This window comes from Papaver somniferum, chromosome 7 (assembly GCF_003573695.1).
Source record: "Papaver somniferum cultivar HN1 chromosome 7, ASM357369v1, whole genome shotgun sequence".
Taxonomy (NCBI): Eukaryota; Viridiplantae; Streptophyta; class Magnoliopsida; order Ranunculales; family Papaveraceae; genus Papaver; species Papaver somniferum.
This window is the reverse complement of record NC_039364.1, coordinates 223,437,463-223,465,271: the sequence shown is the minus strand read 5'-3', so window position 1 is coordinate 223,465,271 and position 27,809 is coordinate 223,437,463. Positions and strand designations below refer to the sequence as shown.

Here is a 27,809-nt window from a genome sequence, read left to right as displayed (position 1 = left end):
CTTCCTCTAGAAATCGGGTATTTATAGGGGGGAAATAGTAGCCGTTGGATTCAGATCTGATAAGAGACTATCATAGTAGCGAGCGACAGCTTGACTATCGCTGTCGATTTAATGACCAACGCGCGACTGTTTGACCATCGAGCGACCGAGACTCTATCGCTCGGTGGAAACTCTGTCGTGTATGCCTATATGCCAGGAAAAGCATATTGGAATATGAGTTTGGCATACCCATAGTGGGTGCATATATGCAAAAAATCAGTGTTTGGCATGTGCATAGGAATAGGCCTAACGAGTCTAAAAAATGTTGTTATTAAGTTTTTTTTCTTTTTTTTTAATACTCCCTTCATCCCTAAATAGATGACCTATTCATTATAAAATTTTCCCCACAAATAGATGATCTATTCATTTTTAAATTTGGTCCCACTAATAGATGACCAATTCATTTTTAAATTTTGTCCCACTAATTGATGACCTATATCATTAGAAAATGGGATATTTCTAATACTACCCTTTTAATTGATTATTGTTAGTATAAGAAATATGCATAATTTGATACTCGTGTTTATATTTGTTAAGTAGGTGTTTTAAAATGATTTTCAATGATATAAATTTTACGAATATCCGTGGTATAAGCCCCGTTTGGGATTGCTTTTTTTCAACCAAAAGCACTTTGTAACAAACTTTGACCTTAAACTGTGTTTGGTAAATTTTTTTCAAAGTGCTTTTGGATAGAAGCACTTTCATTTTAGGCCTGCTTTTAAAATCTACTCAACACTAGCTTTTAAAAGCTGGAAAAGCAGAAGCTATGGACCTACATAATTCGATTTAATTGATTCTCTATTTTAACCTTATTAATTTATTATAAAGACAAGTTTTACCCTCAAATATTCTATATTTAACATTATATTTCTAACTTTTATTTTATTTCTCTATTTTTTTCATTTTTTATTTAAAATAATAAATACAATAATAATTAAAAATAATTATTTAAAATAATAAAAAATTTAATATATATTAAAATAATGATATTTTCCAAGCAAACCATGATCATAAATTTTTTATTAAATAACAAAAAATATAATAAATATTACTTATATTTTATTAAATATGTTAAAATTATAAATATAATTTATTATAATAAAATTGTATTTAAAACTAATTTTGTAAATATGTCTATTTTCGATATTAACTACATCACCAGCACTTTTAAATACCAGTTTACCAAACAGAATTTACAGTTTGTTAATTGCACACTGTATTTTAAATTATAGTTTACCAAACGTCATGCCGATTTATTTTCATAGCACAGCACAACAACGCACAGCACAACACAACAGAAAAGCGCTTTTCTAAAATTCACAGCAATATCAAACTAGCGTATAGTTTGAGAGATAAATCATTTCTAAATTTTACTAATTATTATCCATAAGGATATAATTGTAAAAAGATAGTTAAAAAAAAATTATTATCTACTCTTTGCCTTTAATTGTGCAAACTTGAGCTAGGTCACTTATTGAGGGACGAGAGAGTAAATTTTTATAAAAGTTCTTTTAGTATTTTTACTATAAAAATTTACGAAAGGTTAATAAAATTCGTGACGGTGAATTATAACCATTAAAATTTATGAACACTAGTTTAATAATCTTATGTTTTTTAAATTTGAAGTTTTTAATCATGAAGTTTCCATGTATTATTCAAAAATTTTGATTTTAAAGTTTAAAGTTTTCAACCCACAAAAGAAAATAAAAACTCAAAAAAATTGTAAGAGAGTTATTTACACGATTACAACGTGTATGATAACTGAAAAAAGTTCCAAAAAACACACGTTAAAACGTTATTTAAAAGAAAATAACATTCAAACTAATTTTAGAAAAATGATTATTGCGTGTGTGAAAACAGAAAAACGATCCTAAGAAACTGTCATTATTTCCTATTTATCGGCATTATATAGGCACAGGGTTTGGGAACCCTCACTGCTACGGTATATGAGTGTGACCTTTTTAACGAACGGTTTCTTCGGAAAAACAGGTGTTTTTCAAACCTTGGGTGGAATGACTTACTTGTCGTGATTTTTTGGATGAAATTCGAGTTTGAAAGATGCAATAAAACCACCTAAAGTTACGTAACAAGCCCTTTTAATTTGGCGCAACAATTCAAACTAATTCACCTTCAAAATAGAAAGGGAGGGGGGATTAGTTTGGAGTGAGAGAAAATAGGGAAAAGAGAGAATGAAGAAGGAGAAGTGCCAAACCCGTGTTTTTTCCGAGAGTTTATACACACAAAACGGAAACTTAGTTTGTAATCTACCAAAATTATTTTCTTAAATGTCAAAACTTATGGTCATGGGTGCGTTATTTTTTCCTGGCTAATTTGAGGCCTAACCTCAATTATTCGAGGCCTACTATCAAAAGATAAAAAAGAACATTTTGGGGTAAATAAAAAAATCCTTTATCTAACTATTTTCGTTAATGGTTAATTCTCCCTTGATTAATTAGTGTTAGTTCAGTTGTTTAATAGTAAATAATCCTGTTGCATGTGAAATTAACTAGTGTTCATTAATCACCAAGATACGATAAAATTTGATATATTTTAAGAATATCAAAACTAGAATCGGCGGATGTTCTTGCCCTCGTAGGCCGATTCTAGGTTAATATTCCTCATTCACGAAAAACACTAAAAATCGGTAGACATTATTTATATGTAGGTCGATTGCAACAATCGGCATTTGTAGAATGTATTTCTAAACCGGTTGTGACGTTTATTTATATAAAATCCGATTGTAACAATCATTGGATATGGATGTTTTCTTATATCTATCAGCAAATATAGAGTTTTATGTTGAGAATAAGTTAGTATTTTCTAAAAGCGAGTAGTTCAATAGATTTGATTTAAATTTTTAAGTTTTAGTAACGAGGATAAATTGTATGTTCATCCTTTTTAGACATCCCTTATCCCTATTGTCTAAGTGGGTGAAGAAAATGATAGACCTAGGTAAGCTTAGCTAAGTAATTTTTACGAAGTCAGTTTTATCACGTAGGTCTCAAATGAGATTGCAGTGGTGTTGATGGTGGTTTTTAGTTCAGGGTTAAATTTGTAAAATCTTGCATTTAATGTACCGTCACTCTGCAAAGAAACGGAGCCATGTAAAAATGATGAGTGTCAACCTCTACACTGGCGCATTTATTGAGTCGTTCAATATATTTCCATGAAATTTATCCAGACTGGCGCATGTAGCAACAATCCCAGATACTCTGTAAATTTCAACACCTTGCTTATATTATTCCCTAATATAAGACCCTCTAAGTAATTTTCATGTATTATGTTCCTGACAGAATCCTTAATATTGGTATGGCATGACGGATTTGTGTTCACTCGCAGCATAGTATCACAAATTTCCAAGTATCAGAGGTTAAGGTCCTTGCACAAAATACTCAGTCAGAAAGCATAATGCTCTCTGTAAATAAAGAATTCTATGTCAACACATAGAATTCAATCAATTTTGTGATAATCACAAAATTCATGAATCTAACTAATTTGCAAAAATTAGGGTTTTTGCGCCCTGCGCAGTATATTAGGCCCCGTTGGTCAAAATTATGCTTAAGCAACTAAACAATTGATCTGCCGTGGATCAGTATGTGCAAAGTCCTACCCAAAATCAAAAAACAGAAAATAATGGAGCCACGGAGTAGGAGCAGCAATGAGAGGGAGGGTGGCCAGGTCATAGGCTAGCCGGTGCCACTTGGCCACGCTTTATGCCACCCAACTGTCCCTAATTCCTTTGTCGACCAATCAGATCGCTTTAAACCTTCCACACTTCCATGAGTTGCGGCTGGGCCCATACTTGCCGGCCCTATTCCCCATCGACCAATCAGGTCGCATTAAACCTACCACACGCACCAAAAGGGTGGCCACGCCCGTGCTTGGCCGACCCCCTAGTTTTATTGACCAATCAGGTTGCTCCAAACCTGCCACAGCTTTAAAAGAGGTGGAAATTGTGTCAAGAAGTCGCCATACCAAGTTGGCTTCCCAAAAACCGCGCCAACATACTAACGACATGCTAAACATGCCAAAACGAGCATGCCATGCGCACATGCCAAACCTGCCACTTACCGCGGCAGCATGCCAAAACGTACCAACCCACTCTCTGTTCGTGACCAGCATCACAACAGACTTCAATCTTGGCTAGCCTAACCGTAAGCGCGGCCATGCTCTAGTGGCGGTGGATGGAACCCTAACTTCTAATCGTGGCACAAAACTATGCTGCCTCGGGCCCACAACATGCCACAAGCCGTGCGGACTTAGGAAACTCTAAAAAAGGCGCCACACCACAGCCACTCGTGGAAATATTTGCTCCTATGACCGTTTCTACATGATGGCCTGCCTATGGCTCCTCTGGCATGACTCTGGCACCGTTTGTATAAAATGCCATGCCACAGCCACCTACCGCATGCCATATGTGCTAATTAGGGTTTCGACATGTCAAACCCTAGTTTAGGTAAAGTTGCTACGCCAACCAAGCCAGATAATGTTTCACAGAGCATTGGGATTGATGTGGCCACTGAAAATGATGTTGCCACACCACATTGGAGTCTAACACCAATGTGCCAAAATCTAGTGACCATGGCTACGCCAGACGCTACTTGCATCATCCCGCCGCTGGCATGCACAGGTTATGCCAGCCATTCCATCGTGCCACTGGCATGCACGAACTACGTCATCCATGCCGCAGTGCCACTGGCATACGTTAAAAACGCCACTATGCCATTGCGAGGCATCAACATGGTGTGGCCATAATCGATGGATACCCTTCCTCAAGAGATATAATCTCGGCCGTCCAAGTTCGCTACCGAACTGACATGCCTGTGACAAGTTTTAGGCGAACAGCCAAGATGAGCCGAATAGCATCACATGCTATTTTCCTTCGGCAAGTCTCTTGACTTTGAATTTCCACACGTAGCAAACTGCTACATGTTTTCCACGAAAACGCTCGAGACATCAAACATGTCACAAATTGGGGGATACTCATCAGGGTATTGCTCTGGCGGTTTACAGTGTGTGGCGTGCAATACGCCTGTTACAAGAAAGTGTCATAAAGCGGGACGGTTAATGGTGGCAAGAAGTAACGGGTGTAAACGGATCCACTTCCTTCATCATGGAAGCACGGTTTCTGGCGGTTACACATTCTTCCATCACTCAATCGTTTTCACTTCCTACGAGACCAGGATACGTTTTATTATGACTTGTATAAATAGGTTTCACCTATTTCCACCAAAAAACAAGTTTTGGTCAGAACAAGAACACAGTATCCAGAAGTCACCAAAAGGGCTGATAGCTTACATTTTGCAAGCCAGTTCCACTTTCTGATGCAAGTCATATGACAACCACACCCTTAGAATTAGCCATTCTGGTCTCAACACCTTCTTCACTTCCCTTCCTAAGACCAACCCTTCTCCTTCACTTTGTGACCGAAGCAACCCCGGAACGACCATTTCTTGGTTTATGCCAGGATTGTACAGATTGATCTCTCGAATCAAAAAGTACTCCCGTGCAGTGCACTGTTTAGGGTTTAGATTTGTTTCTCATCCACACACCCGAATTAACCAAAACCGGCTGAAACAGTTTTCACCCACAAACAATTGGCGACCACAGTAGGAGATTAAATCTCTCGGTTGCAACTCCAATTTCCAGAAGATGGTCGGTCTTAGAACTGAGTCCACGATCCCAAATTCCACTCAGACTCTGGAGAATGGTGATGTCTCTTCTCCCAACACGACACCTGATGGCGCAGCCAATGAATAAATTCCAAGGTTGGCTGAATTGACACGGTTTCAAGAGATCCACACAAGGAACAAGGACCTGATGATAAACAACATACTAAGCTTTCTTGTCAGATTGACATCAGATTTGAGAGGTTCACCCGCCCCGGAAATTCCAACACTAGGTACTGACGTCCCGAATGATCGTTCTCAGGTCAACAGTTTCACCACCAATCAGAAACCGGTAGACCAGGAAGCAGTCGCGTTGGTGGAAAGTTTATGTGAACTTATGCACCTTTCAAAGGACCAGCGAGCGGAGACATTTACTGCGATTAATCAAATAGCCCTAGACGCGTGTTTGGTTCCTTTACGCTCGGAGACTTCAAGAATATCAGAGATGTCCGTCAACAATGTTACATTTACTAAAGACGACATGATGGCAAAAGAATGACATAACCAGGCCCTACACGTCACTGCTCGCATCAAAGATTCGGAGTTCAAAAGGGCCCTCATCGACATGGGGGCGTCCTCCAATGCTATTACTCTCAGAACGCTCAGGACAACCAAGGTGCGGTCAATCAAAGTTATATGGCAGCCTACCATGATGACATATTTCGAAGGCAACCAAACCAGCACGTATGGATACATCAACCTGAATCTGTCAGTGGGACCAACCCAGTCGAAGGTAAAGTTCGAGGTAATCGAGAAGGAACCAGACTACCACATGATATTGGGAAGACCGTGGCTCCACGATAACAAGATCATTCCTTCAACATATCACCAGTTCCTAAAGACCATGTTGAATGAAGAAGTTATTCACATTCCCACGTCATTATCTCCTTATGCACCAATCTGTGGTATGGAGATGTTCGAACCGAAGGAAAATTCGCGGGACTCGTCAGGCAAGTTTCACTGCACTCCACTCCCGACATGGACATCAATCGAATAAGAGGACAGGCTCGCGTCGCTGCACAAAGAGACCCAATCTCGCGTCATCCCTCCAAAGGAAAATCACGCCAATTTCCTCTCATCAAACGGAAGTATGGCTCATACTCATACCAAGCGGGAGCGGGCTTTTATTACAAGTCGTGACGAAAAAGAGAAAACCGTATATCGGCGCCGTTGTTAGCAATTAGCAGGGGAGACTACCACCCAGTCTCTCCGCCCAATGGAATGCAATCACATCAGCGAGCCACAAGAAGAGGTGCCGGATGCACCACGATAACTGCAGGACGGAACCAACTCCACCACAGATGAATTGGAGGTTTCCAACATTGGAAGCGAGGAATCTCCACGACCAGTCTCCACCAGCTCAACTTTATGTGCCGACGAAGGTGCAAAATTTTTAGACCTTCTAAAGGAAATATTAAGATGTATTCGCATGGACATACGAGGAAATGCCTGGCTTGGATGAGAAACTGGTCACTCATCATCTACATATAATACCCGGATCCAAACCGGTCAAACAATCTCCGAGACAGTTTAGACACGATGTGAGGAACAGATCAAGAAGGAGATTCAAAAATTACTAGCAGGTGGTTTCATCAAACCCATTCACCATCCCACCTGGTTGGCCAATGTGGTTCCAGTAAAGAAGAAGAGCGGCCAAATCAGGTGCTATGTTGATTTTAGGGATCTGAACAAATGCTGCCCCAGGGACGATTTTCCTCTTCCTAACATTGATATGCTGGTAGACGCCACCAGTGGACACGGTACGTTCTCTTTCATGGACGGTTACAACGGCTACAATCAAATATAGATGTACGAGCATGACGCAATTAAGACAACTTTTTGAACTCCTCTCAGAAACTTTTACTATACCGTGATGCATTTCGGTTTGAAAAATCCTGGCGCCACCTACCAACGCGCCATGACCGCAATTTCCATGATATGATGCACAAGCAAGTTGAACATTACGTGGATGACATGGTGGTTAAATCAAAATCCCGGGAGGCCCATGAGGTTCTGCGACAGGTGTTTGAAAGGTGTCACGAATACAAACTAAAGATGAATCCTTTGAAGTGTGCTTTTGGCGTCTCTTCGGGCAAATTTCTAGGTTTCCAGGTGACCGCAGAGGGAATCAAAGTCGACCCAGCCAAAACCCAAACCATCCTAATGATGCCGCCTCCACAAACTGTGAAAGAACTCCAGAGCTTCATGGGTAAGGTAAACTACATTCGGCGTTTTGTACCGGTTTAGCTCAGCTTGTTGCTTCATTCACCCCCTTGCTGAAGAAGGGAGCAAGTTTTGTTTGGACGACGCTACAACAAGAGGCGTTTCGTAAGATTCAACAGATACTGTCATCCCCATCCGTCATGAAATCTCCTGCACAAGGAAGACTGTTATGTCTCTACACTGCTTTTAGTGATACTGCTGTCGGAGCTCTTCTCGCCCAAGAAGATGATGAAGGAATTGAGCACCCTATATACTACTTCAGTCGGACTTTGAGAGATGCCGAACTCAGATATCCTAAGGCAGAAAAAGCGTGCCTAGCTCTGATTCACTCAATTCAGAAGTTTAGGCATTATCTGCTCTCAAACAAAGTGATGCTGATATCTAAGTCCGATCCTGCGAAGTTCTTTCTTTCAAAACCGGCCCTGATAGGAAGGCCAGCCAAATGGCTCCTCCAAATTTCAGATATTGATATAACGTGTGCTTCCCCAAGAGCTATCAAAGGATAAGCGAATGCGTATTTACTAGCAGCTTTCCCAGGAGAGGGTACCACAACACTGCACGAAGACCTTCCTGGAGAGTTTCCGGGAATCTCTTTTGTCAAAGAGGAAGCGTGGCTACTATTATTTGATGGCTCCGCCATCCCTAGCAATAATACCGGAGGAGCAGGCGTGGTTTTAGTATCCCCAACCGGTGAAGTTTTCTCGCATTCCTTCAAGCTAGACTTTCATTGCACTAACAATTCAGCAGAATATGAAGCCTTTCTCATAGGGTTGTCATTAGCCAAGCAAGCTGAAGCCACACGTTTGGAAATAAGAGGTTATTCTAAATTATTGGTTAACTAGATGAATGGAGTATACGCACTGAAGGAGGTGACTCTGGCCCCATATAGATCCGAGGCGTAAAAGCTGGTAACTTACTTCGCCGACGCGACCGTAACACATGTTGACCGCAGCAACAACAAACATGCTGATTGTCTAGCCACATTAGCATCGAAGCTGCAGTTCGAGGGTTTGGAAGAACCCTGATGGTGAAAAGACGGACCGTGGCATCAACATGGCTTTCACAATCTAAGGAGACTGAAGCTAGTGACTGGAGAACACCGATTATCCAAGAACTTAACAGCTCGCTTTCCCAAGGAAAGGTCAGTCTCAAAACCTTATAAGACTCCTTCATGTTTCACGGGATATTGTACCACCGAAACCCAGGTGGCTCCCTGTCAAGATGTCTCGGAGAAGAAGAGGCACAACTGCAGCTTAACCATATTCATAGCAAAACGCTAGTGGTAACGCTTTACCGCCGTCTGCAACGCCTCGACTACTATTGGCCAAAAATGGAGGCTCAATCTCGTTTGCTCCAAGGATCTTGCTCCAATTTCTGAACGCCGCCGCATCAATTGGAAGTTTTCAACGTTGGCCACGCTGGGGACTGGCAAGAGCCGTACATCAGTTATCTTCGCGACGACGTACTCCCTACCAACAAGAAAGACGCAACCAAGATGAAGCAAAGATCCAAGAGATTCATATTCCATGAAGGAATCTTGTATTGCAAAAGCTTTGGAGGAGATTTGTTACGGTGTCTAGGTGGGGCGGAAATCCCAATCATGCTGAAAGAAATGCACGAAGGCGAACACCAAGGGAAAAATAAGTTGTTTCTTCAAATACACGAGAGATAATAATGGCCGACCATGAAGGACGATGCGGCTGCTTTTGCTCAAAGATGCCACAAATGTCAAATTCATGGAAATCTTATCCACGCACCCTCTACTCCCCTGCATTCGGTAAGTAGTCTGTGGACGTTTTATAGCTGGGGACTCGACATCATTGGTAAGATCAACCCGCCATCATCAAAAAAGCATGAGTATATAATAACTGCAACATAGTATTTCACCAAATGGGTCGAAGCCATCCCTTTACGAGGGACTATTGGAGCCACAATTGCATCGTTCATCAAGGAATGCATCATTTGCCGGTTTGGCGTGCCTAAGCACATCATCACTGACAACGGTACTCCCTTCGTTAATAAGCAAGTAAGAGAATTACTCGAATAATATGAAATTAAGCAAGTCTTCTCCACCATTTACTACCCCCAAGGAAATGGGCAGGCCGAAAGCACCAACAAAACTCTAATTCGAATCCTCAGCCGGAAAGTGCATGATAACCCTTGGACATGGCACGAACAACTGCTAACGGCGCTTTGGGCATATCAGACGTCACCAAGGAGATCTACTGGTGCCTCTCCCTATTCTCTCGTCTACGGGGCAGACGCCATTCTCCCAGCGGAAATTAAAATCCCATCGTCTAGGATCGCCGAGGCAAGTGGAGTCCGATGGAATGAAGCCGAAGCATCGAATACCAAGATAGCGGAGTTAGACACTTTGGATTCCAGAAGAGATAAAGCAGAAGAACACGCGCAAGCATACAAAAATAGATTTTCCTGAGCATACGACAAAGCTGTGAAACCTTGAGTTTTTCAGGTAGGAGATCTGGTGTTGAAAACCGCTAAACACATCCAACAAGACATGTCCGCACCAAAATTCTCCCAAAAATGGGAAGGACCTTATGTGGTCACCAAAGCGTATAACAGTGGATACTACAAAGTCATCAAGGAAGATGGAGGAAAACTAGAAGCAGTCATCAATGGAAAATGGCTCAAGGCATACTACGCCTGACCATACCCCACCCCTCGTCGTCTCATAGCACAGCTAACCAGGCATTTTTCCGTTTCCTTCACATCCCAGTTATCAAATTTCATTTAGTCGAAGCATATTACTGAAAATTCTCTTATTTCTCCAAACCCAATACATACAAAAATAAATAAATAAATATAATAATATGTTCGAGACCCAGAAAACCAGGTGTCTCACAACTACATAACTCAGAAAAGCCCATCCAATAGATTGTAGTTCCTTGAAAGCATCATCTTCAACCTGTTTTGATATCTTTCAGTCCTAGTCTCCAAGTATTGTATTTCCTTTTCCACCTTTTGGGATTCCATGGTCAGAGCCTTTTCCTCTTCCAAAGCGGCTTTTGTGGCAGGAACGACGTTGGCAAGGATACCGACTATGTCGACCTTCACAATGTCAAGGCGATGCCGCATCCAACTTACGTTAAACTCCAGGGATTCACAGGTAGACACCATGTTTTCCCACTTTTTAATAGTTGATTCCGAGACGTCGGATGGATGTGCCTTCCATTTCAACGACCATGGGCAGGAGACAGTTCACTGTTGTAACCAAGGCAGACGAGCAATGCTGCACCATGTTCCTGGTGGCAATGTGGTCATATCTTTTCCATATTTTCGTATACAGAGCCACAAGTTCCTTTCGCACTAGGAATCCACCAACATTTCGGTAGCTAGAAGATAAACACTTCATGAGGATTTCGAATGTTAAACCTGCGTTGAGATATTCATGGCGAGAAATACCCAAATCGGCATTTTCCAGGTCTGCAACGGTTGGTGTGCTCTGATTCGAAGGAAAAGGGGTGGCCAGGTCATCATCATCGACAATGGTCACACATGTTCCCGCTGAATATCTCTGCACAAAAGAAAATCTCTCTTTGTCACTCGCTGATGGTAACAAACAAATATCTATTGGTCAATAAAAGCGTACCGGTATGATCTTCTTAATTCGGATGATCCGGACGGGGGAGTTATCGCATGAACCAGGTATTTTCCCACACTAAGAAAAGAAGAAAGAGGAGTGTTATGGGAAAAGAAGATTCATCATTTCGAAAATTAAGAGATGGTTAGAGACATACTCTGGATGCAAGCCGCCTACGTTTGACTGAAGAATCTGGTTGGATCGAAGATGATTCGCTTCTGCTCGACATGATGAAGGAAATATGGATTCAACAGAGAAAGTATTTATCTTGAACTGAGAAGGACTATCTGGTTTCACACCACATATACTGCGGAAACCCTAGAGAGAAACGGATGCTGAGCAAACACGATATCCGAACAATCAACCTCAATCATATAAAATCTCTCGTCGAAAACCTAATGAGGATCGGGAGAAAACGGTCAGATATTCGAAGGAGGAATGCGTTTTCCTAGATCGGAACCCTGGAGTCAACACATACCTGGAATATGTTTGCCTTTCCACGGAGACACGGAAACAAAAACAACGATGTTAAAATGGAGAGGGTGGGTAACGCCTTTTATATACATTGTATTTTGGAGTTTGAATAGAAGAAGGTGTCTTCTTTGGCCACGCACGTAAACGGGTAGCTGGGTCCACGGAGCTGGCGCTCCACTACCAAATACGGCGCACCATCCCTGTCGCTCTGTGGCCAAGCAAGTGGAGCCATCTTCATCGTTCAAAACAACGTCATCTTTGCCTGCTCCACATCCAAAGCAATGCCACCTTCACCGTTCAAAGCAGCGCCATCTCCACTCGCTCCTAGCCAACCAAGTGAAGTTTCCACCATTCCGCGGACTGAAGCCAGCTTTCGACCATTCCGCGGACTGAAGCCAATTTCCACCATTCCGCGGACTGAAGCCTGTTTTCACCGTTCCACGGACTGAAGCCATCAACGCCATCCACCGTTCCACGAACCAAGCCAGCAGCGCCATTTCCGCCCGCTCTGTGGATTAGGTAAGTAGCGCCATCATCACCATTTGGTAGCCAAAGTTCCAGTGCCATATCTTCACCGCTCCATGGACCTAGCTAGCGCCATCTCCACCTTTGCGGCCAAAGATGTCAGCACCATCTCCGCCATTACGTGGTCAATCCAGTCACCATCACCATTCCGTAGCTAAGTTTGCAGCGCCAGTATTAGCATCCCGTAGCCGAACTTACAGCGCCAGAATTAGCACTCTGTGACCAAAGTAGCAGTGCCAACGCCAACACCCTATGGCCAAGCCGAAATTACGCAAAGCCGACAATGCAAATATCACAGATTCCTCATGCCTCCTGCAAAAGGTTAGCCGAATTTTCCTGGCGATCTCTTCATGACTTTCCCTTTTGATTTTATCCTTGTCTGTCACCATCTCATGCTTACCCCGCAACAATGCCACCGTTACGGGCTAAGCAGGGGACTTAATGTTGATGGTGGTTTTTAGTTCAGGGTTAAATTTGTAAAATCTTTCATTTAATGTACCTTCACTCTGCAAAGAAACAGAGCCATGTAAAAGTGGTGAGTGTCAACCTCTCCACTGGCATATTTATTGAGCCGTTCAATATATTTACATGAAATTTATCCAAACTGGCGCATGTAGCAACAATCCCAGATACTCTGTAAATTTCAACACCTTGCTTATATTATTCCCTAATATAAGACCCTCTAAGTACTTTTCATGTGTTATGTGCCCCGGCAGAACCCTTAATATTGGTATGGCATGACGGATTTGTGTTCACTCGCAGCAGAGTAGCACAAATTTCCAAGTATCAGAGGTTAAGGTCCTTGCACAAAATACTCAGTCAGAAAGCATAATGCTCTCTGTAAATAAAGAATTCTATGTCAACACATAGAATTCAATAAATTTTGTGATAATCACAAAATTCATGAATCTGACTAATTTGCAAAAATTAGGATTTTTGCGCCCTTCGCAGTATATTAGGCCCTGTTGGTCAAAATTATGCTTAAGCAACTAAGCAATTGATCTGCCATGGATCAGTAGGTACAAAGTCCTACCCAAAATCAAAAAACAGAAAATAACGGAGCCGAAGAGTAAGAGCAGCAATGAGAGGGAGCGTGGCCATGCCATAGGCTAGCCGGCGCCACTTGGCCACGCCCTATGCTACCCAACCGTCCCTAATTCCTTTGTCGACCAATCAGATCGCTTTAAACCTTCTACACTTCCATGAGTTGCGGCTGGGCACATACTTGCCGGCCCTATTCCCCATCGACCAATCAGGTCGCATTAAACCTTGCACGCGCACCAAAAGAGTGGTCATGCCCGTGCTTGGCCGACCCCTACTTTTATTGACCAATCAGGTTGCTCCGAACCTGCCACAACTTTAAAAGAGGTGAAAATTGTGTCAATAAGTCGCCATACTAAGTGGGCTTCCCAAAAACCATGCCAACATACTAACGGCATGCTAAACATGCCAAATCGAGCATGCCAGGCGCACATGCCAAACGGGCATGCCAAGCGCACATGCCAAACGTGCCACTTACCGCGGCAGCATGACAAAACGTACCAACCCACTCTCTGTTCGTGACCAACATCACAACATACTTCAATCTTGGCTAGCCTAACCGTAAGCACGGACATGCTCTAACTTCTAATTGTGGCACAAAATAATGCCGTCTCGGGCCCACAACATGCCACAAGTCGTGCAGACTTAGGAAACCATAAAAAAAGCGCTACACCACAGCCACTCGTGGAGATATTTGCTCATGTGACCGTTTCTACATGGTGGCCTGCATGTGGCTCCTCTGACATGACTCTGGCACCGTTTGTATAAAATGCCATGCCACGACCACCTACCGCATGTCGCATGCAATATGTGCTAATTAGGATTTCGGCGTGCCAAACCCTAATTTAGGCAAAGTTGCTACGCCAACCAAGCCAGATAATGTTCCACGGAGCATTGGGATTGATGTGGCCACTAAAACTGATGTTGCCACACTACATTGGAGTCTAACACCAATGTTCCAAAATCTAGTGACCATGGCTACACCAGGCGCTACTTGCACCATCGCGTCGCTGGCATGCACAAGCTATGCCAGCCATTCCACCGTGCCACTGGCATGCACGGACTACGTCAGCCATTACGCAGTGCCACTGGCATACGTTAAAAACGCCACTATGTCATTGCGAGGCATCAACATGGTGTGGCCATAATCGATGGATACCCTTCCTCACGAGATATAATCTCGACCGTCCAAGTTCGCTACCGAACTGCCAGGCCTGTGACAAGTTTTAGGCGACCAGCCAAGATGAGCCGAATAACATCACATGTTATTTTCCTTCGGCAAGTCTCTTGACTTTGACTTGCCACACGTAGAAAACTGCTACATGTTTTCCACGAAAACGCTCGAGACATCAAACATGTCACAAACTGGGGGATACTCATCAGGGTATTGCTCTGGCGGTTTACAGCGTGCGGCGTGTAATACGCCCGTTACAATAAAGTGTCATGAAGCGGGACGGTTAATGGTGGCAAGAAGTAACAGGTGTAAACGGATCCACTTCCTTCATCATGGAAATACGGTTTCTGGCGGTTACACATTCTTCTATCACTCAATCGTTCCCACTTCCTACGAGACCAGGGTACGTTTTATTATGACTTGTATAAATAGGTTTCACCTATTTCCACCAAAAAACAAGTTTTGATCAGAACAAGAACACAGTATCCAGAAGTCACCAAAAGGGCTGATAGCTTACATTCTGCAAGCCAGTTCCACTTTCTGATACAAGTCATAAAACAACCACACCTTCAGAATTAACCATTCTGGTCTCAACACCTTCTTCGCCTCCCTCCCTAAGACCAACCCTTCTCCTTCACTTTGTGACCGAAGCAAGCCTGGAACAACCATTTCTTGGTTTAGGCCAGGATTGTACAAATTGATCTCTCGAATCAAAAAGTACTCCCGTGCAGTGCATTGTTTAGGGTTTAGATTTGTTTCTCATCCACACACCTGAATTTACCAAAACCGGGAGAAACAGTTTTCACCCACAAACAAGTGGGAATTCAAATTTGACGGTGAAGTTGTTATTCAAAAACAATTATGTGATAATATAACTCGTATCTTGAAGTTGATTGTTGTTTCACCGATAAGAACAATATCAACGACATTCTGACTTCCAACTTTCCCGTGTTGCCAAACTTGCTTATTAACTTTCAACCTATAAATTATTCCCTTTGTTTTAAAAAGATAGGTTAGTTTCATGTACAAATTACACATGAAACCGACCTATCTTTTTAAAACGGAGGGAGTAAATAATTGGCAACTAACGTTTTAATTGTCCTATTCTATTAACTAAACAGTCACAAGGGCGGAGGCACATGGAAGGGTGGGTGTGCAATTTTCCACCCTATGCCGAACTCCTTCAATGAGTACCAATTTCTCTAAGTCCAAATTTAAAATTTAGACTTTTTGCACCCTCTCTAGAAATAACTTTGCACCCTCTTAAAAAAATTCGCCCATATTAAAGCTAAACATAAAAAGAGATTTCTGAGTCTATTACTGTGAACACTAGAAAAACAGTTATGAAGGTATGCATAGAAAACAGATTGTATCATAGATTATTCTTTGAAGAAAAATTGTTAGAGAAATTACTATTAGTATTAATTGTTTTGAAGTTTATGGAGTGAATATCATCAAGAGGTACGATTCTTTTGGAGTGAATCGTTTGCAAAGACGTATGAGGAATGAGTTGTTAAACAATTGTTTACTAACCTACATTGAGCGGGATTAGCAATGACAAGATTATAATACGATTTCAAGATATGAAGACACGTCGCCGACATAATATGGAAAGAGTTGGGTTTTCTTCTGGTAAAGCATACTATGTTTTTGTGGGTAATTATAGTGCATATAAGGTAGTTTTGGGGATTTTTGGTGGATACTTGAAATATTTTGATATGATGCACACAAGCATAAAACTAGAGGATAATGTAATTATCGAAGAATTAACTAGCTAACATGTCTCTTGCCATGTGTATTTTGTTACTATAAAACACTATTAGGTGTTGTAACACAATCTTTTGTGTGTAACAAAAAAAATTGAGCTTGTTTTGTGGTATACTTTTTGGTTCGCCCACCCTTTTTCAAAATCCTGGCTCCAGTCCACCACTGAACACGCTCTTATAGTCTCTTTCCTTCATAGGACAAAGTGAACAAGTTAGTCTTATTCAAAGACTACCCACACCCCTTAGCTCTACGAAAAAATGTTTACATCATCGCGTAGGTGCCAAATGAGATTGTAGTGGGATTCAAATTTGACGGTGAAGTTGTTATACATAATAACCGTAGAAGGTAACCAACCATAAATACACAACAAAAGCTTGTCTTTGTCTGTGACTTTGACAGTGACCAAACCTAAACCTAGAAGAAGAAAAAAAACAGTCCAAAGTACACTTCGACAACTCAATACAACCTCGGTAGTTTATCAATCTCATTCGTACACTTTAAGGTCTACATTTGAATCTTGATACTTAATTTAATACTATTGATACTAAAATTACACTTTATTGACACGTGTTTGTTAGGTCATGGACAAAAACCAACAAGAAACCCGGTCGTAATAGTTCGTCCTCTTCTCTCTCTGTGTTTCAGCTCCTCCTCCTCCTTGTGTCAGCTCCTCCTCTTCCGTTTTCACTGTCTGTTTCTTTTCTTTCAGATGACATGATTCTTATTACTCAGACCTAATTTTTCTTCTTCTTCTTCTTCTTCTTCTTCTTCTTCTTCTTCTTCTTCTTCTTCTTCTTCAGACTGAGGAAAAAAGAAAAAAAAAATGGAACCAAGAAAAGGAATGAAAACAAGAGCATCCTTTTTACTTTTTGTTTTTCTTTTGTTTATCTTCATGTCGGTTACTACTAAACTTCATTTCGAACGCATCAAGGTTAGTTGATTATTTTAATTAATTCCCCTAATTTACTTTGATTTTTTTCATTAAAAAAAAAATCCCAAATTGATTCTGATTTTTGTTTGTTCTTCAGATGGATAGTAAATGGTATACATTTGATTCAACTAGGGATAGTAAGGTTGGCAACTCTCTCTCTATCTACTTTTTTACAAATTTGTCTGGGTCATGTTTAATTTTACCTCAATTGGTTAAAATTTTGTGTTTTTTTTTATCAGGAGGAGAATATAGGTGGAATAGATGTAGATATAGATAATACAGATAGTATATTGGAAGAGAAATTGTCTTCTTCATCAGAGTTGGGCTTTTTACCTAAAGGAATTCTTGCATCCACCTCTGATTTTGAATTGAAACAACTTTGGGAGCGTGATCCAACTTTTCAAGTAAGTAATGATACTACTCTTTTGGCTTTTCAATGCATGTCTTTTTGACATACCTTTAGATGGACCCTTTTGTTCCGTGACATACGCCGAGAGGATGGTAGAAAGGATGATTCAACTGATACATTATAACTTTAGTTTAATAGAATGAGAGTTGGGTTTTGGAAAATTGATACCTTGGTTGTGTTATTGACTTGTATGACATGAATTTATTATGTTGCAGCGTAGCTCTGTGAGGTATACTGCTCTATTGGCAGTCCCTGTTGGTCTTAAACAAAAGGAAAATGTTGACATGCTAGTCCAAAAGGTACTTGTGTATCCGTCTATTATACTTTTATTAGCGTAGTTCAAGTATTTCGTTTTCCAACTGGTTTAGCGTATCAAGGTTAATGAGAACACTGGTTATTGTAATACTACATGCCAGGTGTTCTAGCATAATGAGAGTTATGGCCAAAAATGTTATTTCTTTCTTTGGTTTTCAATTAGGAAATTCGTGGCTCACTAATTTTGACCCTTCCATTTTCTAGTTCAGTTTCTCTTGGTGAATTGCTCCATTCTACTTTTTCATTACGATGGGAAGGTCAATGAGTGGAATGATCTTGATTGGAGTAGCAAAGCAGTTCACATTCTTGCTCATAACCAAACAAAATGGTAAGGGTCTAAACTTGTGAACTACTTTAGTAGTTATCTAGAATGTTAAGACCACTAAGAGCATCCACAATGCTATATGCTAAAATGGCATGGTATAAGTCTAATATACCATACAATTTGATGTTAGTATAAACCATTTGGGTTTACCATGTATGCTATATTTAAATTTTTAGTCTACTCCCCGCCATCCTCTATATGGTATAAATGCCATTTCACCATATGCATTGCGGATGCTCTAATTAACCTTCAGTTTTGAAGATTGCGATCATTTGACATTTATCTTGATCTCAAAGCATATGCTAGAGACGGGCAGACAGAAGCTTCAGTTTGTGGATCAATTGATTCATCATCTGCATTCGGTGTACGGAAACCGCCACTAGGGACACTTATCTTTGTTTAAGATGCTATAAACATGCCAGAATTATGGATACGCTAAATTTCATGTTTGTCGAGACTTTAGACAGATTATATGCAACATATTTGGTAAACGTATGCTGTTATCTTACAAAGGTGCATGTCGTGATTTCAGGTGGTTCGCGAAACGATTTTTACATCCAGCTGTCGTGTCTAGCTATGATTACATCTTCTTGTGGGACGAAGATTTAGGGGTTGAAAATTTTCATCCTGGAAGGTGTGTTCTTGCACTGCTATGAACATAATTCATATTCAAATTTCAAAAGTGACTTTGGTATCATGGATACAAGGTTTAGGAATGGAAATTATCATACAGGAAGGTGTGGTTTTCCATTTTGTAGTTTTTTATTTGTCTGTTCAGGTACTTGCAGATAATGATGTCAGAGGGTTTAGAGATTACACAGCCTGCTTTGGACGCTGATCTATCAGAAGTACATCATCGTATTACTGCGCGCAGGAAGGCGAGAAAGTTTCATAGGTAAAAGGAGTCGTCCCATGTAATTAGTTTCCTCTTTTAACATTCTATGTTTCCTCAGATTCAAATTACTGACCTCCTACTTTTTGATATCTAGACGAGTCTATTTTTCCGGGGGAAGCAAAAATTGCTCAGCGAAAAGCAGAGAGCCTCCTTGTACAGGGTAATATAATCTATTCTCTTGCTATATCTTGTCATATCTTAGTTATATATATATATATAGGACAAAATTACACTTCCATAAAATTCAGTTGATCAGTAATCCTTTAAGTCGCTTCGCGTTTTACACTTGTACTTGTGAAAAGAAGTTTTATACAGTATATCAAGGCTGCTCTTTTTGGGCGAAATTTGCCTCTCCCATTTCTTGTTATTTTTTTGAATTATTTCTTCATGCTTTGTGTTGCTACCGTTAGATACAAATCATTTGGCATGCTACTGTAATCCACCGTTCTAATTAAAATGTAAACATACTTTACTTGTTACTATAATATCCAGATTATCTGGCATGCTTTTGTTATTCCCTTTTGTATACAGAATTGAGTGCTTAAGTATGCATACTTTAGAGATGGTAGAACTGAAAAAGTTAATTCTTGTCCAGGTGGGTGGAGGGGATGGCCCCTGTATTTTCAAGAGCAGCCTGGAGTTGTGTGTGGCATCTTATCCAGGTCTGATTTTTGAGGTCTTAACAAATATATACACTATATGATTGGAACATCATGGTTGATTTCTGATGTTTGCACAAGTTGCCAGCAACCATTTTTCTCATTTTATCTCTTGAATGTTTTCATTGGGAACAAGTTTTACTACTTCAACTATGTAGGATGATATTTCTAGATTTTATCTGGCTTTTCATACTATGGCTTGACACATAAACAACAGAGAATGCTTCTTTGGGAACGCCTCATTAGCACTTCAAGAGTCGTTGATCGACTTTTGTGATGCGCGATTGGCGAAATATGGCTTAAATTAACTTCACTATGTGGTACTACATTCAACGCTCTTGCAAATGATTCATGAAATCTAGAATCAGTAAATGAAAGTTGGTTAAAATATGGGTATGAAAATGTCATCTTTTACTCTAGCATGACAGAATTTTTTTTTTAATCTTGAACACTTCTTTATCTTGATTTGTGAACATACAAAGAGATGTTGATTGTTTTCATTAGTTAAATTCTGAAACTTCTTGCCACGCAGAATGATCTTGTTCATGGATGGGGTCTAGACATGAAGCTCGGCTATTGTGCTCAGGTGAGAACATTTATATCCGAGTATAATTTCCTCCAGACGTGTTTGATGTTTGAACAAGGTTTTGGACATTTACATTTAGGTATTCCTCGCTCTTCTAGCTTTATGAAAGGTCCTGCTTCGTCCCTTTTAGCTTTTAACCATGTCATTTTGCAAGACATGGTTAAAAGACCAAATAATATCACCCCAATTCTCCTATAACTGTAACTGTTCTAGGTTTTTATTTGCGGTATACCTACCCTGGGTGGCTAGACAATGGTTTTTGCATTTACCAAACACATTCTAATACTTGCATTGCCTGCTTACGTAAAAAAAATTTCTCCTTCAGCAACAATCACCAAATCTGAGTCATCCACCCTATTCCAAATAAGGATATGCTTCGCTGATAGACGCATCATCCCACACAGAATCTTCAATACTTTCCTCCGAAAACTCAATAGGTGTAGTGCCTTTTTTTGGCTAGAAACGGATGGGAGGAAACAACGATGAAAAGATTTTATTTGCTGAGATGATCCAATCATAAATCAATGTATACGAGGGCTAAATTATTAGAGAAATGCATTATGCATTGATAATTAGGGTGCTTGGAGACACTTGCATATAACAAAAAACAACAACGTGGGGACTATTTTTGCAGCCTGGTGATCAATTTCACATCCTCATGAGATAATAAATATTTTCTGCCAGCTAAAGAGTGTTCAGAACAATACCCCTCAGCTACAACCTTGGTTATTCTCTTAGCTTTTTACAAGTAACTCGGATGAAGCAAATGTTTTTCTTTCTGTTTTCTGATTAAAACTCCTTTTGTTTTCCTCTCTTGATTGATTCATCTCTTTTCTTCTAGTTACATCGGGAGACACCTTTTTGACTAGTAGATTATTGTGTAATGGGGTTTTATATTTATTAATTATTTTTGTTGATTTTAGGGGGACCGGACGAAGAAGGTTGGAGTGATTGATAGTGAATACATTGTTCACCAAGGAATACAGACCCTGGGTGCATCACCACCAATAAAGGTTTGTTATGTTGAATAATATGTAGCCTTATCTTTCTTTTGTGTTAGTCACACATCCTTAAAGATAGTATTAACCTTATCTTAATCCGGACATTTAATTCCATTCTTGTGCTAGCAAAATTCTCTTTTTTTATGGTATATGGTGGATTCCCTTAGTGTTAGAGATAAAGGAGGAACAAGAAGTTGATACCTTATGCAGTATGTTTTATTTTCTTGTTTCCGGGTTTGGCAATCTGAACATTTTGTAAATCAGTAGATTAAACAATTTTTCATACAGTCACTATAAACAACTGGGGGTAGAAGTAAAAACTGAAAAAGGTGAAATTGAGAAGAGTAATATAAGTCTCTGTCTTATGATAGGGGTCATTGAAATTATTTTTGATGATTTGTTGGCAATAATGCTTTATGCTGAAAATATTGGCGGACAGATTTGCTGGATAACCTTTAACTTCGGAAATGTTTTTGAATTCTAGGGACTAGTCAGATAGAATGACTCTTGAGGAATATGGTTATTTTGTGCTAGCTCAAATAGGGCAGTAAACTATGTAATCTTAACAATGTTTTTTCTTTCTTCATGCAGACACCCTGCAGATTCCTCGACTTAAGAACCCATGTAAGCAGCAGCAGCAAACTTTGATGGTGATGATTTTCTTGGGTTTCCTGTTATTAAGGGTCACTTCTAATTTATAGTGTTATACTTGTGAATGACAGATCAGGAGACAATCAGCAGCGGAGCTTAAAGAGTTCCGGAAGCGATGGGACCAAGCTGTGACGGAAGACAAGGAATGGACGGATCCTTTTGGCACTTAAAGCTGTCTACGTTCCGCAGAGGGAGCATTTCCCGCTATTTATTGCTTTTGCAATGTATTGCATTGCTGATAGTTGTCAGAGAGCGGCTCTCGGGATACCCTTGCAAGAATATCCAGGTTTTCAGGAAAGAACTGGTCATATTCTTTTGTGCAGCCTTACAAAGTTGTAATTTTATTGCTGTAGCGAGAATTAAAAACATTTTTAGGAATTTTGGATGTAAGAATATATTCACAATGCTCAATCAAATGGAGTTGATGTCCACAGTGTTTTGTAATTTAGAATTTGCATCTTATGAGGCCTGCTATTTCGAGTTTTTCTGTATCTAATTATAGTTTAGGTTTTATTTACTGTCAGTAAATCAACTTCGCAGTTTGTAGTTTTTGTTTTACGTTTATTGGAGCTGTCGTATCTCATTTTGGGTCAGGTAAGAAAAGGTTGGCTTCTGGAACTCAAGCCTCCAGCATTCATCATATTTAACATCCTGATTACTAGTTTAGCATTGCAAATTTTAAACAAAAGAAGTTAAAGGGTGATCCTGGTTTTTGAACAGGTTGTCAGATCCACGGCTACGCAGTCCAGTTGCATTAGTACTTATCTAGCTGGAGCTCTTTCTGCATTGGAGCAGTGATTTTATTTGTTGGTTGCATTCCAGAAAGGAGGTATGTGTTTTCTTCCCCAAAGAATTAGTTGGTCTTTTTGTCTTGCAGAATAGATCAACCCAACAAGAAAATTTGCGTTATCATTTTATTTGCGGTTAAATTCGTGTCATAATTGACCTGATGAATATCCATCCAAAGTGCATTAAGATATTTGTGGAGATGGTTTGTATGAAAAGAGTGAAACCATTCTCCTTGGAGAAATAAGCTTTGATATAGTATATCTTTATAAGAGTATATAGTTGCTTGAGAAGATCAGATTTGCAATAACTGAATGTAGAAATTGAACTTATTGAAGGGCCAGAACTTAGGATCTGAACTACATCTACAAAAACAATAGTAAGAAATGCATTTCCTTGTCCTAAACAACTACCAAAACAAAAACAAAAACAAAAAAGAAAAGGGGAAGAAAAGGAAAATCTAACAACACCTGACGAGCAAACCAACCAGCCAACTATGGTGTCTGAAAATCTAGCTAGGTCCTTCTGTTGATAGCCAACTAATTAATCCAGTTGCATTAATGGTTATCTAGCTGGAGCTCTTTCTGCATTGGAGCAGTAGTTCCGTTTGTTGGTCGCATTCCAAAAAGGAGGTATGTGTTTCCTTCCTCACAGAATTAGTTGGTCATTTTGTCTTGCAGAACAAATCAACCCAACAAGAAGTTGCTAAACTCATAGAAAATTTGGTTATCATTTTATTTGCGGTTAAACTCATGTCATAATATTTGACCTGATGATTGTCCACCCAAAGTGCATTGAGATATTTGTGGAGATGGTTTGTATGAAGGGTGAAACCATCCTCCTTTGACAAATAAGCTTCGATATAGTATATCTTTATAAGAGTATAGTTGCTTGAGAAGATCAGATTTGCAATAACTGAATGTAGAAATTGAATTTATTGAAGCGCCAGAACTTAGGATCCGAACTACATCTACGAAAACAATAGTAAGAAATGCATTCTCTCGTCCTAACTACAAAAACAAAAACAAAAACAAAAAAGAAAAGAGGGAAGAGAAGGAAAATCTAACAGAGCCTGACGAGCAAACCAACCAGCCAAGCAGAAATAAAAACAACACTATGGTGTCTGAAAATCTAGCTAGGTCCCTCTGTTTTGAATGCTAACTAACAATGAGCAATGCACTTCTTGCAGTTAAAGGTGCAATGACCCTTCATGTGTTTGGATTTGAATTTGAGGTGAGACTTCTTGTGGTGGCCGGTAACGTCGATTTCATGGTGGTGCGACTTCTTGTGGTTGCAGTTTTTGGGGCAAACTAACCTCTTCATGTAGCAGGGACCATGGTTTAAGCAAACCTTGAACTTCTTCCCTTTGCTCATTTTCTTCTTGTGTTGGTGTTCGATCATATCGAACCTCTTATCGCTAGTATGCACAAAGTCGGCGACGCTGTTGGGGGTGTCCATGATGTTGGTTGAGGGAGCGTCTTCTTTTATGATTCCAGAGGAGCCAACTCCCTTCCCTATTCCAGTTGAAATTGGAAATCTGTATCTCTTCACTATGAAGTGGTTTAATTTGTTCCCCATCTTTGCTGCCCACATTTCATTCTTTGAAGCATCTGCGCGTGCCGAAGTGCTAGCACTTGCAACCACGGTTGCCAGAAAAACTGAAACGAAGAAACAACAGGCGCCTCTCATACCTACAGTGATATTCTCTCCTTAATTTTGTGTTTAATTTTCTTTGAAACTTGTGGCAGCGATGAGTTAGGTTATATGTATATGAAGGGGAATGATTAAGCGAGTTAAGTAGGGTGCTATACTTGTGATGCAACAACCACAATTGGAAATGAGACAAGTGTGGATGCAGGTAGACAAGCCATTATACCTGTGTGATCTCATGAGATGGAAGCTGTCCTGGGCTTTGTTCTTTGTTGGGCTTGTTCTACTTGACACCTGTTTTGAGGCATACTGAATTTTTTTGAGACATACTATATAATGCCAAAATAGAGTCACTAAATAAAAAACAACATCACCCCTAATCCACCCTTTTTGATAATGGCATAACTACCCTTACATAATTAGTGTTAATGATTATGATTAAATTTGATTAGCTAGGAATTTTAAGAATTGATTAAAAATAAAATTATTAGTGGTGAATTAGTAGATAAATCAAATTTATGTGAGAGAGTTGGGATTTTTGAGAGAAAGAAGAAGAAGTGAAAAAAAACTTGGGTTTTGAATTTTGAGATTTTAGTGATTAGAAGTGACCAAAATGGGTGATTCAAATCAGAGGTAGACTTCTATACGAGGTTTAATTTCTTTTTATAAGTTGAATCTTTCAAAAAAATGAATTTTTGAAACCCAGCTCTACTGACCAGATGAACAGTTCGGCTGATAACTTTTCAGCCGAACCTCCGTGTTTTGAAAATATACCTAGGTTCGGCTGACAAGTTATCAGCCGAACCTAGGTATATTTTTAAAAAATTGAGGTTCGGCTGAAAAGTTGTCAGCCGAACTTCACTCTGAAACTGACAAATTTAGGTTCGGCTGATTCGAACAAAATTTAGCAAAGTCGCGTGAGCCGAACCTAGTGTATGATTTAAACCTCGTATAGAAACACTATGTTCGGCTCAAAATTGATACTCCAAGATCAGCCGAACTGATCTTCTGAAAACCCTAATTTCATCTTTGAAATCATATTCTATCGATCAAACAAATAAAATCAATCAAAAACGAGATGGGTTTGTTACACATACACATCTAAGAGCAATTGAGGTTTGGATTTCACACTTCAATATCGCTCACTTTGATTCGTGTTTGCTTTACTTGATCAATTTCTTGATTGAATTGGAGTCCAATATGTTTAAGTTTAAAGTTTATTTTGATTTTTGATTTTAGGTTTTTGAGGATAAGGACGTTCTAGTAATTTAAATTGTTTAAGGATATATAGGTAATTGAACTACCTTTAGACACCCCTTATAAACCCACCATAGATGGTGTAATGAATGAGTATGCCTCAAAAAAATTGAGTATGCCTCAAAACAGGTTTCATTAGCAATGTGGCACTGGCATATGGCAACTTAAGTTGTAGAGGCACGGCCTGTTAATTTCTTTTTAAAACCTTTTCATGCACTATTTCCATACTTGATCTTCATCTTTTTCCGATAAAAATTGCGAAGAATATAGTGCTGGCGAGTTTCGAACTCAGATCACTAGTATCATGCACTATTTCCATACTTGATCTTCATCTTTTTCCGATAAAAATTGCGAAGAATATAGTGCCGGCGAGGTTCGAACTCAGGCCACTAGTATCGTCATTGTCATTGTGTTGCTGTGACATCAGCATTTCTTTGAGCTTAACAAATGCATGATTTTCTATATTAGTTTAATTTAAGTCCGTAGATTCAATCCTTCAAAAGGTCAGACTGCCCCCATCCCCATTCGGTTGCATTTACCCGACAAAGTGCTTGTTTCCAACCAAAAGTGATCACTGAACACTGCAAGTACGTCCAAACTGAAATCAGGGGCCAGTTTCAGGGGAAAAAGCACCAACTTTGGCTTAGGTATAATACTGTCTGATTCCCCACTAACTCAAGTAGAAGCCGTCAAAAGAAATGCTTCATAGTTGTGCTGGTCACTGGTGATAGTGAGGGATTATGGGAGATGCAAACATCATCCCATCAGTGGAAGCCCAGTAGAACTGATTAGGATGGTCACGGAAAGTGGAATTTCGATTGTACTGCCATGACCAATATTTATTTTTATCCTGCAATTTCTAGTATTGATTGTAAATATATGCATATTATATGTCATAGTGATTAGCGAAGGATAATTAAAAATGACCTAACTCGATTACCTAAGACGAATCTCTTAACTTAGACATGTAATTTAGCATAACAAGCAATATTTAAGAGGGAGATGCAACTAATGTGTACTACACTAATAAACCACCTTGAAAACCATAATACATCAATTAAGTGAACCTTATCTTAATTCCCTTCTTAGTGGGGAATTTACGTACATTGTTTCACGTGGGATTAGATGTATGATTTGTAATATGTCTAATGACATGATGTTAAGAGGGACTTTTGGGTTTTATTTAACAAGGTCTGACAGGGATGATGCGCACAGTCCATTAACGACAGATTTATGGAGGAAAATTAGCTCATGCTGAATCCAAGATGAATCTCACCGTTTGTTTAATAATCCTGGAGCTCGGTAAATCTGTAATTCATAACATTTACAATCTAAATTAACTTATATCTTTAAATAATTTTTACGATTTTTTTTTTATAAATTCTCTCTCGGTTGGTATAGAAAAAAGTTCTAACCTCAGTTTGTTAACTGCAGAGGAGAACTGTTATTGCTTTCTCTTTCGCTGACGGTAGTTAGAAATGAAGATGGGAAGATCCCCGCCTTGCCTTCAAACCAACACCATTTGGGTTGGTACACTCCCAAGAAAATGGTACACCCCATTAGCAGCCTTGCTGCTACACTTAGTGTCTGACCAACTCAACCGTTGGACAACTACGTCAAAGAAAAAAGTTACAAATAGGCCGAAATGACATATGTCGACATGGTAAAAGATTATCTGTTTTACTGTTCTGTTATCATAATCCATTATTATGTGATTATCGTGAATTTAACCTTTAAAAATTTCATGCCACTTGTTGTCCAAAAGAATGGGGCTAATTTCCATACGAACACGGAACTTTAGTAAAATGATTTTACGGGTCCCGTTTCCCAT

At 39.7% G+C, this 27,809-nt stretch overlaps 1 protein-coding gene across 2 annotated transcripts; it reads left to right on the top strand.

Annotated features, from left to right (window-relative positions):
* The first annotated feature begins 17,144 nt into the window (after positions 1-17,144).
* On the top strand, positions 17,145-22,714 carry LOC113299666. 2 transcript variants are annotated; one of them, XM_026548739.1, is made up of 13 exons: positions 17,145-17,444; positions 17,542-17,586; positions 17,684-17,848; positions 18,069-18,152; positions 18,378-18,496; positions 19,026-19,127; positions 19,272-19,388; positions 19,483-19,548; positions 19,984-20,050; positions 20,580-20,633; positions 21,557-21,646; positions 22,226-22,258; positions 22,357-22,714. In XM_026548739.1, exons 1-13 carry the CDS (start codon positions 17,337-17,339, stop codon positions 22,453-22,455), a joined length of 1,149 nt encoding a protein of 382 aa, XP_026404524.1. In that variant the 5' UTR covers positions 17,145-17,336; the 3' UTR covers positions 22,456-22,714. The 2 variants fall into 2 exon arrangements, 1 of the variants encoding a protein (XP_026404524.1); XR_003335150.1 differs by lacking the exons at positions 22,226-22,258; positions 22,357-22,714 and adding an exon at positions 20,265-20,440 and having other exon boundaries at positions 21,557-21,641.
* The last annotated feature ends 5,095 nt before the right edge of the window (positions 22,715-27,809 follow it).